At 42.0% G+C, this 18,657-nt stretch overlaps 1 protein-coding gene across 1 annotated transcript in view; it reads right to left on the reverse strand.

The window, feature by feature from the left end:
- Positions 1-18,657, reverse strand: part of LOC145345358 (CUB and sushi domain-containing protein 1-like) — a 1,850,124-nt gene that overhangs the window by 666,243 nt on the left and 1,165,224 nt on the right. Inside the window, exon 9 of the mRNA XM_080193174.1 lies at positions 18,069-18,190. Coding sequence (XP_080049300.1) covers positions 18,069-18,190 — 122 coding nt within the window. The remainder of the gene's footprint in view (positions 1-18,068; positions 18,191-18,657) is intronic.

Here is an 18,657-nt window from a genome sequence, read left to right on the forward strand (position 1 = left end):
CGCAATCCCATATCCTTAACATCCTTGCTTTGGCAGAATCCTTAATTGAAGAGCTGTTGCCTAAAACGCACAAAAGACAGGCTTCAAATGAGGGCAGGTAAAATAGTGGTCTTTGTTGACTCAGGTTGGAATATTTAAAGTTGCAGCTTTGCTTTGGCAGAAGTACAAATACATTTTCTATCTACTGTATAAAAGCGTTTTGGCACAACATGGAAGAGTAGTGAGCATATTCGAATCCAAGGGCTAAGCAAAATGACCTCCAGAAAAAACACTCACATTTGTTCGCGTTTTATAACAAGTTTACATGAATGGCAGCATTTGATTCTCCCATCCCAGGATATTTTTAAAGGACCAAATCACCTCGCCATACTTGGAATCTTCAGCTTTAGCTAATAGCATTCACCGGTGTTGCATTTTGTTTTCTGTTTCTGTATTGTCGAATGCTTTGCCATCACTGATGTGCAGAACTGTTCCACTGGCTGGCAACAGCAGCACTTAAGTGGAGACTCTCCTGGTCGAATTTTCTGGAGACGGCAGAACTCTCACCACCGCAGCCAAAAGTGGGTGGCAACTGAAGGGACCTGATGAAGCACATTGTAGGTGCTGGCCAGTCAGGTGACCACCACTGGGGGCCACCATCCAAATTAAGTACAGTACTCTGTCCTCAAAGCTGCTGACCCAAGCAGGAGGTGGGCAGTTTGGTAGCTTTAGCAGAATTATTGCTAGAAATAACCATTGCTGATGCTACAGCTGTGAAGAGGGGGGGCCTTAGTGGCTGGACACCCTCAAAGAAACTTGAGTGGGGTTTGGAGACGATATGGACAGGAAAGTAGGTGATGGCAATCCAGAGGGACAGGAGTGTTCATGAGGCTTTGATTGTGTCATTGCTGTGAGAGTGGTCATTGCTGTTGGAGACCCTTCCATGCTCCATAGAAATCCCATGAAGGAGGGACCCCAACCCTGCAATCTCCTACAGACCACCAAGCTTCACCTGGCTATCTCACTCCAAGACAGCAAGCCCCTAAATTGGCCCCTAAATAATTCAAATGGACTGCCAACTTTCTCACTGTTGGGGAAATGGCATGTTGTGGGGGAAGGATTCCAGTCTGCTATTCCTATATAAGAAAAAGCTCTGTAGCTAAATCAGTAATTTAATAACACAAAGGACAAAATTCTCCCACTTTCAGATTATGCCATTGTGAGGGAGGGAACGAAAGTGCCTCCTGCTATGGCAGCTAGTGGGAAAGCACCAAATCCTCCAGCCTTGATTTCACACCTTATCATACACCTGGGTATTTCATACAAATGGTGGGGTAGGCCAGGATGGCATGTAGTCTGCCATCCTATCCAGGCACATGGTGAAAAGGTGCTCAACATATTGACCCACTATTCAACAAGAACGATGGACATCAATCCAGGCAGAAGTATAGGGCAGAACGTTGTACTTAATTTGGGTGGAGGCTCCCATGGTGGCCACCTGACTGGCCAATGCCTACAATGTGCCTCATCAGGTCCCTTCACTGGCCAAAGTGCAGTTGCCACCCACTTTTGGCTCCACTAGGGAGAGTTCTGCCGTCTCCAGAAAATTTGGCCAGGACAGCCTCCACTTAAGTTCTGCTGTTGCTGCTTTGGGGCGGCACAGAGGCACAGTGGTTAACATGGTTGTTTCACAGCGCCAGGGACCCGAGTTCAATTCTGGCCTCAGGTCCCTGTCTGTGTGGAGTTTGCATTTTCTCCCCGTGTCTGTGTTTTGTCTTCCGGGTGCCCCGGTTTCCTCCCACACTCTAAAGATGTGCGGGTTAGCTTGATTGGCCAAGCTAAATTGCCCCTCATTGTCAGGGGATTAGCAAGCTAAATACGTGGGGTTATGGGGATAGACCATGGGTGGTATTGTGGGCAGTGCGGATTTGATGGGCCAAATGGCCTCCTTCTGCATTGTATGGATTCTATGATCCCAAAAATGAAGTTAGATCTTCCAGAGCACTTTGAGATTGGAGGAGAGACCTGTGAGAATCAAAATAGACCTCCAGGAACATTCTGCAGCTGGAAGATGGACTCCATTCATGACGCCTGATTTGAAAGGTCCACCTGCAGATGCTTCCCCTGACCTAATACTGTGATATTCCAGAGTCCCAAATTGCAGGCGGCCTCTAGCTTGAACAGGATGGAGAATTGGAGGCAGCCCCAGGCATTGTGTGGATGAATTCTGGCATCTGCACATGATGTTGCTCCAAACGTATTTGCCCATTGGCATTGTGAAGAATCTGGCATGGTGGGGGATCCTGGGCTTCAACTGGATCCCAATAACTGAATTCAAATGAGGTTTGCATTGTTCTCGGGCAGGTTTTCTGACCAATTTTCTGTAAATTCACCATGGATTTTAAGTTTAGAGCCAATTTCTGGCTCTCCTGCCATTTTGTCCCAAAGTGCCTGTTGTCAAACAGTTTGGCAGGGGTTTGGGAGAATTTCATCCAATATTTCACCAGTAAGCCTTCAAAGGAAACTATAAATGATCCATCCCCTTCACCATTTGGAAATCTTTCACTTCCCCACAGAAAGTGAGCAGCAACAATCACATGTGAATGAATTCTCCAAATAGCAGCAATAATTTATCACCTGGAATCAGACTATTGTAATTTTCTTCTCCATTGAAAACAGAAGATAGGAACTTGGTTATAGCTATTCTCCCCCATTTCCCGCCGCCCCTTGCCCTCCACAGTTTGGGAAACAAAGTTGTAGGATCTTTATATGTGCAATGCTGAACGATGGAAAGACGTTGTAGTTTTAAGTGGGTTCAATTTAATATTTCTGTGTAAGAAAAGGTAAAACCAAAAGTTAGACAAAGATGTCATATCTGTGGGGGTTCAGTTCAACCTCTGCTTCGAGGGAGTTACAGTGTGAAAAGTAAATAAGCTAGCAGAAATACGTGACCTTTGCTTCGCTACTGGATTACTTTTTGAGGTAGAACGATCTTTTTGAATTCTGTTTTAGTTTTTTGTTTGTCATCGAAGATCGGACACTGGGGTGTGGACACCGCTCAACTGTGCCATGAAAAGACAAGCTGGACAGACATGCGAGGTGCAAAGAGGCAGACTTCCCATTGTGAAAGAAGGTATTAAAGCATGTTTTTTGGGATAGAGTTTGAAAAAGTTTGTGTGGCAGTTGTCCGAGGGGATTTTAAGGAGAAATCCACAGATATTCACTTGGGTTCAGAATGGAGAGCTTACATGACCATTGCCAACTTGTGTGTGTTTAAAGGGACCCATTATATCTTCAGATATGCTTTGTCACTCACGTTAACCTTAAAATCAATGTATTTTTGTGAAGCTAAGGGGTAGCAAAGGAGTACTGTATTATAATCCAACTTTTTACGTTTAATAAATTATTTTTCTTGTTAAAACTAAATAATGGTCCTGTGGCTTTGCTTCTCCATGTTTAGTAAATAAAGAAGTTGTGATCTTTTGAGCTTGGGTTCCCATCTAGTCTTAACATTGGAATTGTGACACCCGATAAAGTAAAATCTGGTCGACGTGACTTACTTCGAGGGACCACCAGAATAACTGCATGATAGCAATCAGCTGGAATGGAGTCAAAAATACTTCCCTTTGCCAGGGATTTTAATCATACCCTCCTGACAGCAGTTAACATCTTCTATATACAATCTATCTTCAATAGCAGCATACGAAACATGTGAATATGCACTGGCAATTCAGTCCATTAAGTCGGTTTTGACATTTATTTAGATCACAGTTAATCTAAACTCCATCTCAATTTAATCTCTGTTGATTCATATCCTTGAATAACCTGGCCCAACAAAAATCTATCAAATCTCCGTTTTGGAAATTTCCACTGCTCAACATCCATAGCATTTAGGGAATTGTTCCAGATTTTTAATAAAATGTGTTCCTTGTTTCACTTCTAAATGGCCTGTAGCTTGAATGTTAAGATTATTCACCCTTGTTCTGGATTTCTTCACCATGTAGTTCTGTGTATCTACATGATTGAATCCCTTTGTTATTTTAAACACCCCAATTAGATTACCCCTCCAACTCAAACGCAGGAGAAAATGAGCCATTTTATGCACTGCTGCAAATTCTGTTCCTGTACCTTTAAGGACATATTTTGATTTGTCTGTCTTGAATTCAGGTTGGATGACTTCAAAATTCCCAGCACCAAACCCATGTGTCAAAGTTTGGCCCAATCACTTAATCTACCTTTGTCTTCAGTTGTTGCAACCATCTGTACAACTCCCTATGCCCCCTAATTTATCATAACCCACAGACTTCGATAAACATTTCGCCATTCCTTCTGCCAAAGTTTGTACGTGAGGCCACAGTAGAGATCTCTTGGTAGTACCAATTGCTATATTCTGCCAGGCAGTGAATTAGTTTCTGTCCTCACTTGGTCTCCTACCACCCGCATAATTACAGATGAACCTAACAAGGCTACTCTATGCACTCTCTATTTTGTGAGTAATCTCTTGTGTCGAGTTTGATCAAATACATTCTAGCAAGTTCATATAAGGAACATCCATGCAGAAACATTCTCTTATCCACAAACAATGCACCCAGGTTAGACAGACATGATCTACCCTTCACAAATCCATTTTGACTTTCTTCAATTGGGTAGGGCAAAGCTTTGCTACCTTTAGAACATCCTTAAATTTGAGGCCAATAATCTTGTGAAACGATGAATGCGCCACCAAATAATGAATAATCTGACCATGTAATTTAGCTGAACAGCAAATCTACCACATCCACCGTTCTGAATTGATTTTTGTCTTCTTTATTGTCGAGTTCTGCAGTAGCTGTGAATCTAACTTGGATATACAGAATAAAGATACTAGCAACTTAAATTTCCCCCGAAATGGAACCAAATCATTCAGTAGTCATATCTCGAGTCATCCACTTGCTTTTCATCCCTGAACAGAAGAAGCATTCTAAATACTCAGCAGCAATACGAAGTTCCTTTTTGGCATTTATCGTACTCAGTGAATTTTGGTCAGCAGGACATTGTTGACAGCTTCTGTTATTATAAAATAAACAATCACACCAGAATGCATAACATAAATGTTGCTTCTCTTTTGCTGAAGAGTTGCCACAACTTTAATTTCAAATATAAAGTAAATTTTACTGATGAACTATTTTGACACTTTTGTGTAGCCTGCTTGAACTAATTTGTCACTGTGGAATATTTCTGTAATGCATCCATCGGTGTGAAAGAATCAAAAACAACTGTATATTCAGATCCCTCCTCAAGAACCTAAATAATTAAAACACTGAATCCCGATAGAAAAATATTTTAACAACAGTGGTGTAGCATGTGTGTGAGATAAAAAGTCAAAACACTATAACTTTGTCAATGTTAACATCAGTTCAAATAGCAGGAGCAGAATTCAGTCAAAAGCTAAATTAAAAAGTTTCTGCATGACATTTTTTAAACTTCCTTTAACTAAACAGGATAAATATACTTTAAAAATGGCTTTATGGAGCTGATGCTTTCAATAAATATATTTTAAATCAAAGCAATTGTCAAAGCCCCGCTGAAGCAGCCACATTCCAATACATGTTGTCTCTCCTAACGTTTCCTTCCTTGATATTATCTTTCGTTTTCAAAACATAGTTGACAGCACAAAAACAATCCAACTTGAGGGTGTTAATCTATCTAATTTTGAGGGAGTGGGCCAATTCATTATTGTGGTTATCTAAAAAACATTTTTCATATTTAACACAGGTAAAAGCTTCCTTTGGCTTACGCTGCTGATTATAAGAATTTGTGATCCAAGAGAAACACAAATTGTGTGAGAGTTTCAGCACTCTCACAGCAGGTATCAGAGGGTTGGGGCAAGGGGGAGGATGTTACCACCATCTACCTATTTCTGATTTAACTTGATTGGGTTTCAGAAGTGAGAAAGGCAGCCTGCAATTATACTATTTAAATTGAGCACCTTGCCTCACATTTTATCATCAATTTGAAGGAAGGAGTTTACGACAGTTAAGTGCTTTCCCAGCATCTCCTGTGGGCTGGGAGAAACACGAGTGTTTTCCTTCCTGCTCTTAAGCAAAGCTGCCTTGATCTCTCATTCCATGCTGACAGTCATCCTTGCTCCCTTATTGGGGATACGGTCATCCTCAGGAGGACATAACATGACTGAAAATATAAAAATCCAAAAATATACCTATACTCTTATAAGTCACAGCTGCATCAATATATGGCTATGGTGTGAAAGCACTGATCATCACTGGATTCAGCTATGCTGAACAGGTGATCTTAGGTTTGACTCCAGAATTGTTTCATCTTATTCAGGGTAGCAGGTTTAAATCTGATTTGTTTGCAGAGAACCTGAAAGAATACCAATCCCCAAAATAACTGACTACAATTTTTCCAGATCCTTGATAATTTCGGTCTTTAATTTCTCAGCTGTCAGAAAGCTTTATTTGTCTGACAGAACATCCTGTGATCCAATTGCTGTCAGAAAGAAAATCGCCTTGTTGAATGCACAGTGCTTACTGAACACATCAGGATTGAACGAGAGAACGGAATCAATAATGAAGTTCATCTTTATTTGTCAAATGAGAAAAATTCAGAAAATATCATTTTGAAGTGATCATCATACCATTCTTCAAAAGCGTAAATGAAATTCAACACAGACAAAAGTAAGGTGGCACATTTTAGTTGGAAGAAGAGGAGGTCACTTATTAGTTGGAAGATACAAGTCTAGTTGGAGTAGCAGAGTACAAATATATCAATTGCTAGAAGTTGCACAGCAATGAACAAGACCAGAGTTCTTGACTTTATTTATAGAGGGATAGAATGGAAAAGTAAGGCAGTTATGCTAAACCTGTATTCAACGTTAGATTGAACACACTTGGGCTTCTGGTTGTGGTGTGCAGTTCTAGTCACCATATTATAAAAGGACAACAAAGACACTGTAGAAGGTGCAGAGAAAGTTTACAAGGATGGTGCCAGAAGTATGTGAATATACATGTCAGAAAAAGATTGACAGGCTGAGTCTCTTCTCTCTTGAAGCACAGTTCAGAGGTGACCTAATTGAGACCTTTGAAATGATGAAAGGTTTTGATAAAGCAGGTATAGAAAGAATTCATGCCTCTCCTTTGGATAAGAGCACAACTGGAGGTTATCAATATAAGACAGTCACCAAGAAATCCATTAAAGAATTCAGAACAAACTTCTTCATCCAAGAGCAATTGGAATGTGGAACCACGACCACATGGAGTGGTTGAAGTGAAAAGTATTGATACATTTCAGAGGAAGCTAGACTGGCATATGAGGTCAAATTGAATAGATGGTGGCCGATAGGAGATTTTTATGCAAAAAGATGAGTTTCCAGGAGAGCGTTTACGTACACACAAACATACTAACATAAGAGCAGGCGTAGGCCACTCGGCCCGTCAAGCTGCTCTGTCATTCAATAAGACCATGGGTAAATTGATTGTAAAGTCAACCTCACCTTCCCAACAATCCCCTTGTTAATCAAGAAACTATCTAGCTCTGTCTTAAAAATATTCAAAATTCTGCTTCCACTGCCTTTTGAGGAAGAGAGAGTTCCAGAGACTCACGAACTTCTGAGAGAAAAGATTTCTCTTCAGCTCAGTGTTAAATGAGTGACCCCTTATTTTTAAACAATGATTTTGATTTGATTTGATTTATTATTGTCACATGTATGAACATACAGTGAAAAGTATTGTTTCATAAGAACATAAGAAATAGGAGCAGGAGTAGGCCATCTAGCCCTTCGAGCCTGCCCCGCCATTCAATAAGATCATGGCTGATCTGTCGTGGCTCAGTTCCACTTTCCCGCCCTCTCCCCATAACCCTTAATCCCCTCTCTTATCAAAAACCCATCAACCCGCGTCTTAAAAATATTTAGCGAGGCACGCTCTGCATACAAAACATACCATTCACAGAGAAGGAAACAAGACAGTGCAGAATGTAATGTTACAGTCATAATTAGAGTGTAGAGAAAGATCAACTTAATGCAAGGTAAGTCCATTCAAAAGTCTAACAGCAGCAAGGAAGATGCTATTCTTGAATCGGTTGGTACATGACCTTCGACTTTTGTATCTTTTTGCCAAAGGAAGAAGGTGGTAGAGGTGGTCTATGGCGCGTGGGATCCTTAATTATGCTGGCTGCTTTACTGGGGCAGCAGGAAGTGTAAATAGGGTCAACGAATGGGAGGCTGGTTTGCATGGATTGGACTACATTCACGACCTTGTGTAGTTCCTTGTCGTCTTGGGCAGAGCTGGAGCCATATGAAGCTGTGATATAACCAGAAAGCATGCTTTCAATGGTGCACCTGTAAAAGTTGGTGAGAGTCGTAGCTGACATGCCAAATTTCCTTAGTCTTTTGAGAAAGTAGAGGCATTGGTGGGCTTTCTTAATATAATGTCAGCATTGGGGGACCAGGACAGGTTGTTGGTGATCTGGACACCTAAAAATTTGAAGCTGTCAACACTTTCTACTTCGTCCCCATTGACGTAGATGGGGATATGTTCTCCTTTATGCTTCCTGAAGTTGATGACAATCTCCTTCGTTTTGTTGACATTGAGGGAGAGATTATTGTTGCTGCACCAGTTCACCAGATTCTCTGTCTCATTCCTGTACTCTGTGTCATCCTTGTTTGAGGTCCGACCCACTACGGTGGTGTCATAAGCAAATTTGAAAGTCAAATTGGAGGGGAGTTTGGCCATACAGTCATAGGTGTAAAAGGAGTATAGTAAGGGGCTGAGAACACAGCCTTGAGGGGCACCAGTGTTGAAGATGATCGTGGAGGGGATGTTGTTACCTATCCTGACTGATTGTGGTCTGTGAGTTAGAAAGTTCAGGGTCCAATCACAGAGGGAGGTGCCAAGGTCCAGACTATGAAGTTGGAGATGAGTTTCATGGGAATAATAGTGTTGAAGGCTGAGCTGTAGTCAATAAATAGGAGTTTGACATCGGTGACATTGTTATCTAGGTATTCCAGGGTTGAGTGCAGGGTCAGGGAACTGGCATCTGCTGTGGACCTGTTGCAGCAGTAGGCAAACTGTAGTGGATCCAGGTAGTCCGGGAGGCGAGAATTGATTCATGCCATGGCTAATCTTTCGAAGCACTTCATAATGATGGATGTCAGAACCACAGGCCGATAGTCATTAAGGCACGTTGCTTGGCTTTTCTTAGGTACTGGGATGATGGTTGCCTTCTTGAAGCAGATAGGAATCTCAGATTGTTGTAAAGAGAGGTTGAAGATGCCTGTGAATACCTCCGCCAGGTGATCCGCGCAGGATCTGAGTGCACGTCCAGGTGCCCCGTCCAGGCCAATGGCTTTACATGGGTTGATCTTCAAGAAAGCTGCTCTCACATCTGCAATGGTGATCCCAGATTCAGGTCCATCCAGGGCTTCGAGGGTAAAGGGCAAGGTCTCACTGCTCTCTTGCTCAAAAACGGCGTAGAGTGCATTGAGCTCATCAGGGAGGGGTGCATTGGAGCCGGCGATTTTACATATCTTCATCTTGTAGCCTGTCATATCTTGCAGACCTTGCCATAGTCAGCAGGGATCAGTGTGGCTAGCCTGGGACTCTAGCTTGGTCTGGGACTGCCTTTTGACATCTTTGATGGATCTCCTTAGATTGTATCTGGCTTTCTTGTATGGGTCCGTGTCACCTGACCTGAATGCCTTAGACCCAGACTTCAGCAAGCAGTGACCCCGAGTTTTAAATTCGCTGACACGTGGAAACGTCCTCTCCACACCTACCCTGTCAGTAGTATCCTTTGGGATCTTAAATGTTTCAATCAAGTCACCTTATTCTTCTAAACTTTTGTGGATGCAAATCTAACCCCATTTGGAGTATTGTGAGCAGTTTTGTGTCCCAGATCTAAGGAAGGATGTGCTGTCTTGGAAAGGGTTCAGAGGAGGTTCACAAGAATGATCTGTGGATTGAAGAGTTTGTTGCATGAGGGATGGTTGAGGACTCTGGGTCTGTACTCATTGGAGTTCACAAGGACAAGGGGGCATCTGCTTGAAACTTACAGTTTACTGTGAGGCCTGGATAGAATGAACATGGAGAGTCATTTTTCTGCTAGTAGGAAAAACCAGAGGGCACAACCTGAGGCTAAAGGAACAATCCTTCAGAACAGAGAAAAGGAGGAATTTTTTCAGCCAGATAGTGGTGAATGTGTGGAACTCTTTGCCGCAGAAGGCTGTGGAGACCAGGTCATTGAGTGTCTTTAAGACAGAGATAGGTAGTTTCTTGATTATTAAGGGGATCAGGGGTTATGGGGAAAAGGCAGGACAATGGGGATGAGAAAAATATCAGTCATGCTTGAATGGCGGAGCAGACTCGATGGGCCACGTGGCCCAATTCGGCTCCTATGTCTTAGGGTCTCTCCATCCTTTCCTCATAAGAGAATTCACCCATTCCTAGTCTTAGTCCAGTAAAACTTCTCTGAATTGCTTATAAATTTAACATGTTCCCTTCAATGAGAAGAGCAACTGAAGTATAGCTTCTCTATTTGCACTCACAATAAAAAATAACATTCTATTAGCTTTCCTGATTACTTGTTCTACCTGTATGTTAGCCTTTGTGATAAATGCACTTGGACATCCAAATCTCTCTGCACCTCAGAGCTTTGTAATATCTCACCATTTAGATAATAAGCTTATTTGCCCTATCAAAATGGATAATTTCACATTTACTCTATGTGCCATATTTTTGCCCACACAGTATGTCCCTTTGCAGCTTCCTTACATCCTCCTGACGATTTACTTTCCTACCTACCTTTCCATTATCAGCAAATTCAGCAACTATTCTTTCACTCCCTTCATCCAAGTCATATATATATAAATTGGCCTCAGTACTGATGCCCATGGCATATCCTGCCAACCAGAAAATGACCCATTTACACCAACTCTCTGCTTCTTGTTCACTGATCAATCTTCTATCCATAACAAGATGCTACCCCTCTACACCATGAGCTTTTATTCTCAGCAGTAACTTTTGATATGGCTCCTTACCAAATGCCTTCTGGAAATCTAAGTACTGATTCCCTTCAATCGACAATACGAGACTCTTTCAAAGAGCTCTAATAAATTGGTTAAACACGATTTCCCTTTCACAGGACCGTGCTGACTTTGCCTGATTGCCTTGAATTTTTTCAAATGCCCTGCTAAAATAGTCTGAATAATAGCTTCTAACATAACATAACAGGGACAAGTTGTGTTGGATGGTCTGTTTCTTTGCCATTTATTCTGGCACTGTGGTTCGCACTGCTGCCTCATAGCTGGGTTCAATTCCCAGCTTGGGTCACTATCTGTGTGGCGTCTCCCTGTGTCTGCATGGGTTTTCTGTGGGTGCTCCAACTTCCTCCCACAGTCCGAAAGACGTGCTGGTTAGGTGCATTGGCCGTGCTGCATTCTCTCCCAGTGTATCTGAACAGGCGCCGGAGTGTGGTGGCTGGGGGATTTTCGCAGTATCTTCATTGCAGTGTTAATGTAAGCCTACTTGTGACACTTGTAAAAAAGAGTTAAATCCATGTAAGTGGTGGTGAGTCCTGTTCTCAGTTAGAAATGTGATCTGCTAGGCCATTTCAAAGAACAGTTAAGAGTCAATCACATCACTGTAGGCCTGAAATCACATACAGTCTGGACAATGGTGGCAGACTGCCTTCTTTCAAAAAAAAAGGGTGGACAGTAGCACAGTTGTTAGCACTGCTGCCCCATAGTGCCAGGGACCCGGGTTCAATTCCAGGTTTAGGCCACTGCTTGTGTGCACATCCCTGTGTCTGTGTAGGTTTCTTCCTCGTGCGCCGGTTTCCTCCCACAATCTAAAGATGTGCAGGTTAGGTGGTTTGGCCATGTTGAATTGCCCCTTGGTGTCAGGGGGACTAGCTAGGGTAAATTAGTGGGCCTGGTTGGGATTGTGATTGGTGCAGACTCGATGGGCCACATGACCTCCTTCTGCACTGCAGGATTCGATGATTTTATGATTCTATGGAACAATTAAGTCTATTTTATGGAACCGTATCTTTTGTTTGATGCACCTGTCTTCCTTTATTTTTCATTCGACTTTTATTTTTAAACCAGGATGCGGCTTTTCCCCCAGTCTAGTGGGCCTGCCTCTTCTCCACGTTACAGTATCACATAGAATGACAATGAGTTTATTGTGTTTGTCACTGTTGCCTTGGAGACTGATGGACAATGACAAGCAGTGACAACTCACTGAGCCTGGTGCCTTCACAGTGGGCACCTTACTGCATGGTGCAATGACCCTTTAAATTTATATTTCAAAATTTACAATTGGGATTCTAAACTCTTTGTCCAGTTGGAATGGTGTGTGGGAGGGGTTAAGGTTAATCTGAATTTATTTGCCAGCCTGAGGTCACTCCATTCCTAGCTGTTGCCATCTTGCGTTTGTCAATTGTAAAGTTGACTTTAAAATAGCCAGAGCCTATTTTACATTCAGGAGCTGTGGGCCTGATGACATTGTGATGTAATCTTAACTCAAAGTCAGGGAAAGAACCACATTGTCGGCACCCTGATAGCAGAAAATCACAAGAGGACCAATTGGGCAGGAGAGGGTTCGGTACGTTTGAACAAGTTTACTTCAATTACAATTCCTTGCAGCTCAGAAACAAGGCCTTCAATGAAACTTTAAGCGAGTGTCAGCCAAACTACCCCTCCCCCAGCCCTACTTTGCAGTAGAACTCCACTCCCCCAGCCTCCCTGGTCACCTGCAGATGACTCCTCTCAACAGTTGCTGGTCGCTATTTCTAGGGGTTCCCAATAGTGGCTCCTGCTATCAAATTTCTGCCCTCATTTTTCAGACTTAGAAATGGATCTGGGTCAGGAATCAGCCAGGAGTTCTGAAATCTTTCATGTTAACAAGGCACTGTTGATACTACCACATCCTTCAAGTCACAGAACTCTGCAGGTGCATCGGCTGCTTTTCCATTCCCTTCTTCCATCTTTTAAAATTGGATCTGAAATGAAACTGAAAAGCCTGAAATGATGTGGCTAATTAATTTTCAGCTGCATGTTGTGACGATTGTTGTGCCATGAGATTGTACATGTGGCCTGTTATATTTGGTTTGACTGGCTACTGTTGAGTTTGCTTGCTTGACTTTTGTGGGAATACAAAGGTTAAGGGAGTAAAAATATACTCAAGAAAACCTGGTCAATTCACCTGTGCAAGCTAGCACTTGAACAGCTATATAAGGCAGAAATTAGGCAACAAAATGACTAAAAGCCTATGATTATAACTCTGAAATGGGTCAGGTTTTAATCACAAGCTTGTCTTGGCATGAACACCTAAGATTATCAAGACACTATCAGAAATAATTTCACTAAGAGAATTTTGAAGGTTATTTCATAGATCAGGGGTCTCCAAACTACAGCCCACAGGCCACAACCGGCCCGCAGCAGGCAGCATACAGATTGGAGTTTGGAGACCGCTGTCACAGGTTATCACTGTGATCAGGGGAGCAAGGACTCCTGAAACAGTATGGTATGGCTCCTGCTCTGCCCAAAACCACAAGGAACTACAAAAGGTTGTGAATATAGCCCAATCCATCATGCAAACCAGCCTCCCATCCATTGACTCTGTCTGCACTTCCCATTGTCTCAGCAAAGCAGCCAGCATAATTAAGGATCCCACGCACCCTGGACATTTTTTCTCCCACCTTCTTCCTTCAGGAAAAAGATACAAATGTCTGAGGTCATGCACCAACCTACAAGAACAGCTTTTTCCCTGCTGCTGTCAAACTTTTGAATGGACTTAACTTGCATTAAGTTGATCTTTCCCTACACCCTAACTATGACAGTAACATTACATTCTGTACTCTCTTGTTTTCTTCTCTCTGAATGGTATGTTTTGTCTGTATAGCATGCAAGAAACAATATTTTCATTGTTTGTTAATATATATGACAAGAATAAATCAAATCAAATCAGTATGAAAAAACAGCTGTGTGATGCTAATGCAGCACGTGGGTGGTGTGGGAGTCCCGTAACAGACGAAAATGGTAATTTTGAAACCATTCATAGGCCTCTGTCAATGAGGTGTGACATTAGGTTTGATCATTCAGAGTTAAGCATGTAGTCAATAACCAGCCTCTGATCACCACATGGTTTGTTCATGTACAGAAGGATAGAAGAAAACGCACATTTCTTTGTTCCTCACAGTACAGCCAAATGATGGTCAATGTGACACAAAATGCATCTTTTCCTCTGGTTGGATGATCAGTGCTCCACATGCGAACAGAGACTAGAACCATCTAGTTGGACTGCGTAAGATGAAAGCTTCAGAAAAAATGTAAACTTTAAGTTTCCTGGTTGAATTTAAGCAGAAAACTGAAGGGGAAGTGCCAGTTTTTCTGTGTGTCAAAGTAAAGGCAAGGCTGGGGATTGTGAAATGTTCAGCTTTGCGGATATTGTGCAGATAACTGGCGATGTAAACCCTTGAGCACACAGTTTAAAGACAGCGAGTTGGCAGAAGGGGTCAATTGGCCTGCGTTTAAAATGGTAAAACACAAACCAGATTGGGAGGATTCAGCTTCTGTGGGGTATTTATAAAATGAGGACAGAAATTGAATTGAAATAAATCAGTTGGTAAGTGTCGTATTTTCATTGATAGCTTCTGCATGATGTTATTCGGCTTTTCCTTAGCTATCTGTGTGCTAGTCATTTCCCTGACATAGTTGAACAAAGTTAGTTTGCGAATTTTATAATCCTACAGTTTTATCAACATCATTATTTATTCTATTCAAGTCTGAACCCTAATAATAGTTCAAGTCTTACAGACCATAGATTAGTTGTTTGCAGTGGAATTGCAATGCTAGCAATTCGACACATGCCTAATTATGCTTTTTTCTCACAAATTTGTCCAATTTACTTCACATTTCCTGCTGGGGTAGATAGACCCTGGCTCTTTTTAAAACATTTTAGCACATTTTTACCCAAGAGGATGCAAACGGTAGCCTCGACAATGAATGCAGGCGAGCAATTTGACAGTACAGCATATTACAACTGAACTAAATCTGCCCTTGTGTGATATCCACGTTTACATTAGATGATGAGCACTTTCAGTTCTAAATGACTCACGATCACCGTGCATTTGTTTACTCAATCACCAGGGAACCCCAACTGCCACTGTTGTTCATCTCGTAATATGCACAGCTAACAACTCAGGATTAACTTGTGTTTTCTACAACAGTCTGTATTGTGAGTCTCAAAAGTACGTTGTGTAAATGCTCAACTGAATCTTAGACAATCTGCACTCTTATTTGATGGCGCTTAATCCCCACTGAGTGAAAGAGCATTGTGATCTGTCCGTAACACTCTTATCAGGCGTCTACCAATAAAACAAAAGGCTATTATGTAATTCAGGAAACTGAGCTTTCGTTAAGTATCATTCCCTAGATAAAATAAAGCCATTAACTAAAGGTCACTCTTGTAATTCAACAGCAAGCCTCAGACTGAGCTCTGCTTATCAGTATTCCAGTTTTACTAAACATAACACACAATTCTCATTCTGATTTAAGAGCCAAGTCACAATAGAATTACATAGGTGTTGGTAGTACAGATGAAGGCCATTCAACCGATTATTCTAGCTATTTGCAGGAACAATCCAAAATAAACTGTACTGCTCCATTCATTCCCCATTGTCTTCCCCTGCATGAGGTACTGATCCAGTTTTCTAAAATATACAGTTAGTCTCTGCTTCAAGAAATTCATCCCATTGTTTCACGAATGACAATTTTTAATCAGTGACCTCTTGTAACTGATTGTATAACTGGAGGGAAAAGCCAAAATTTTCCAGGCCTCCATAGCAGATTTACCTGTGGTGGAGGTGGCTTACCATCGGCTGCTGATGGGATTTTCCTTTGCGTGGCTCGCCCATCCTGCTGCCAGGGAACCAGTGGTGAGGGGGTTGACATCACCAGGACCCATCGCTAGGAAGGGCTGGAAAATCCCACCCAAAATCTTTCCTTTATCATTGTACAAAGATCTTCATAGTTCAAAATAATAATTTTTGTGGTCACGTCCCTCAAGTAGTTGCCAATTCTTGGAAGCATCCTGACAAATATATGCTTTGTTCTCATTATGGTTTTTATAACCTTACTTAAAATGAAGCAACTGTAGGTTGAAGGAAGCTTAACTCAAGTTTTGTTCTGACAAAGGATCACCCAAACCTGCAATGTTAGCTCTATTCTCTCTCTGTAGATGCTGTCAGACCTGCTGAGATTTTCCAGCATCTTTTGTTTTTGCACCAGTGCTTTATCAAAATTTTTAAAGTTTACAATTTGGGCTCTGCCTCTGTTCCAGAGGATGAGTGCTCGATGTGGTCTGGAGCCAAGCCAAAAAAACCTGGAACTACCATTGTTCTCTGAAAGTCGAGGTTGCAAAATAGATATCATAAACTAATTAGGGAATCTAAATAGGGAAAAACATTGCGCTGTGCCAGATTATTATCCAACTGGAAATATCAGTACAAAAGTGCCCACATGTTCACCTTTAAATGTGTAGGCTCCATAGAATGGCAGAGCACCCGTGGAACAAAATCACAAAGACTCACAATCATCAGAGAATAGGAGAAAACTCAGAACAGGGCACATTAAGATGTGCTTTTTGCAATGACCTGTAATTGAAGAGAAAAGCACTTAGATAAATCTATTTTTGTTTTGCATTTTCAGAGATATTGAGGGGGAAGATGGTGAGTATCCTTCATCCTGGGATAAAGGCAATACTGACAATCCACATCTATCATACTATTCCAGTACCATAAAAATATTATACATTTCTCATTGCTGCGCTCCATGTCCTTCTGAATACTGAACCAAGATTTTGGGGCCAAGATTTCCTGGCCCACCTCTGCTGGGTGTATTCTGCCAGCAGAGGTAGCCCCACATTGGCTGCCAAAGTGAACTTCCACTCTTGAGGCGTTTTGTGTGGCTTGCTTGCCTCACCACCAGCATTGATAACCGGTAGAATTCCGCTGGAGAAAAGGGCCTGGCAGTTCCACCGTGGAGAAGATTTTAACTTATCAGTACACAGAGAGTCTGAGTAGGTGGCGCATGAAGAAGTTCCAAAGAAAACAAGGCACAAGTGATTTAACAGCCAAGTTTCATCTAGCACAGAGCCAGCAGGAATGACGTCCATGTAGGCAGATGGGAGTGGAGATTGAGATGGGAGCTGGCTGCCAGGAAATAGTCTTCAGCATAAAGTAACTGCTTGATTGGGGTGGGGGAGGAAATCCAAATAGATCTGGTATCTGGAAGCCTGGGATAGGGAAGGCCCCAGGATTTCTTTCATCACCAATGACCTACCCACTTTTAAGATTTCTCCAAGTTGTTACTGCGCCCTTGTGTTGCATTCTGCCACATTTCTCTGGTAGAGGTGACATCACACAGGCCTCCGACTGCCTTTGTAAAAATCAGGCCCCAATGACATCTAGATTGAAATAGGATTCATGATGCCATTTAGACTGCCTTCAGAGCCAACAAAGATAAAATTTCTCCAGGTGTGCTGGTGCTGTCCTAGTCTGATGCGGCTGAATTTAACCCATTCAATGCGCCAATCCCCCTAAATGAAGTGGTGGGGAAGATAGACATGCTGAACACTGGCCTTCTTACTTTATTTGTCTACAATCAGGCTGAGGGAGGTCATTCTGCTCAATTCAACTCAGGAGACGTGAAGGAAACGTATTATGACTGTCCAAATTTCATCGGACAAGTTAAACATACTACAGCTCTGAATTTTCCATAAACTATCTCTGGCTTTTCCCTGCCCACTCCACCACACTTCTGTTTGGATAAGCTGCAAGACAAATTGATCAAGTATCTTCCAGAACAAGGAGATGCTTCTGATTTCAGATGCAGATGATGAACAATACAACAGTATACAAAAAAAATTAATCATCACCTTTTCTATTTGCACATACCTTGAGATTAATCACATTTGATAACCAGCTATGTTGCATTCCATGTTTCCACCGATGATTTTTTTTTGGTCAGGTTGATTGAAAACAGATAGCTGAAAAGCAGTACGAAGTGACAAGCCAGTGAAGTTGCTTACCTTATCAGGGTGTGTGGCACTGATAACCCAGACGCAATGTGCATTGTTCTCATATTGGACTGGATAATTGGGAGATGTGATGATACCACTTGGACCTCGTAGGTTGGAGCCACATGTTCTTGCTAAATTGAAAGTAAAAATTAGAGAAAGGCATTAAAATAACCTGAAAGCAATAGCGAGCGACATTTCTCCACAACAAAATATCCAGCACACTAATCTGCATATAAGATGACAGAACAATGGAAAACTCTTTCAGAAAGGTAATAGTTGATGTGGAAAATGGGCAAGACACATCAATGTGCTAATGGGCATTCCTTGGAAATTGGAATTAAGACAACAGTTTTGAGGTAGGGCGGGAGGAGCTTTACCTTGCATCTGAGCGATGCTACATCTGGAATTACTTGATGTCTACTTGTCCATTGACTTCTATTGGAAAGTTCACATGTGGGAGTATTAGGCGAGGGGGATACAGCAGGCTTAAGTGCAACATGCAGCATAGTGGAATAGTGTTTTGCCACCAGTCATGCATGAAGAATAGTCACTTGAACAAGGAACTACAAAGCTGCTTGTAGAACAAAACCACATCATG

This window comes from Carcharhinus amblyrhynchos, chromosome 7, assembly GCF_965287045.1.
Source record: "Carcharhinus amblyrhynchos chromosome 7, sCarAmb.v2.hapA, whole genome shotgun sequence".
In the NCBI taxonomy this organism is placed as follows: Eukaryota; Metazoa; Chordata; class Chondrichthyes; order Carcharhiniformes; family Carcharhinidae; genus Carcharhinus; species Carcharhinus amblyrhynchos.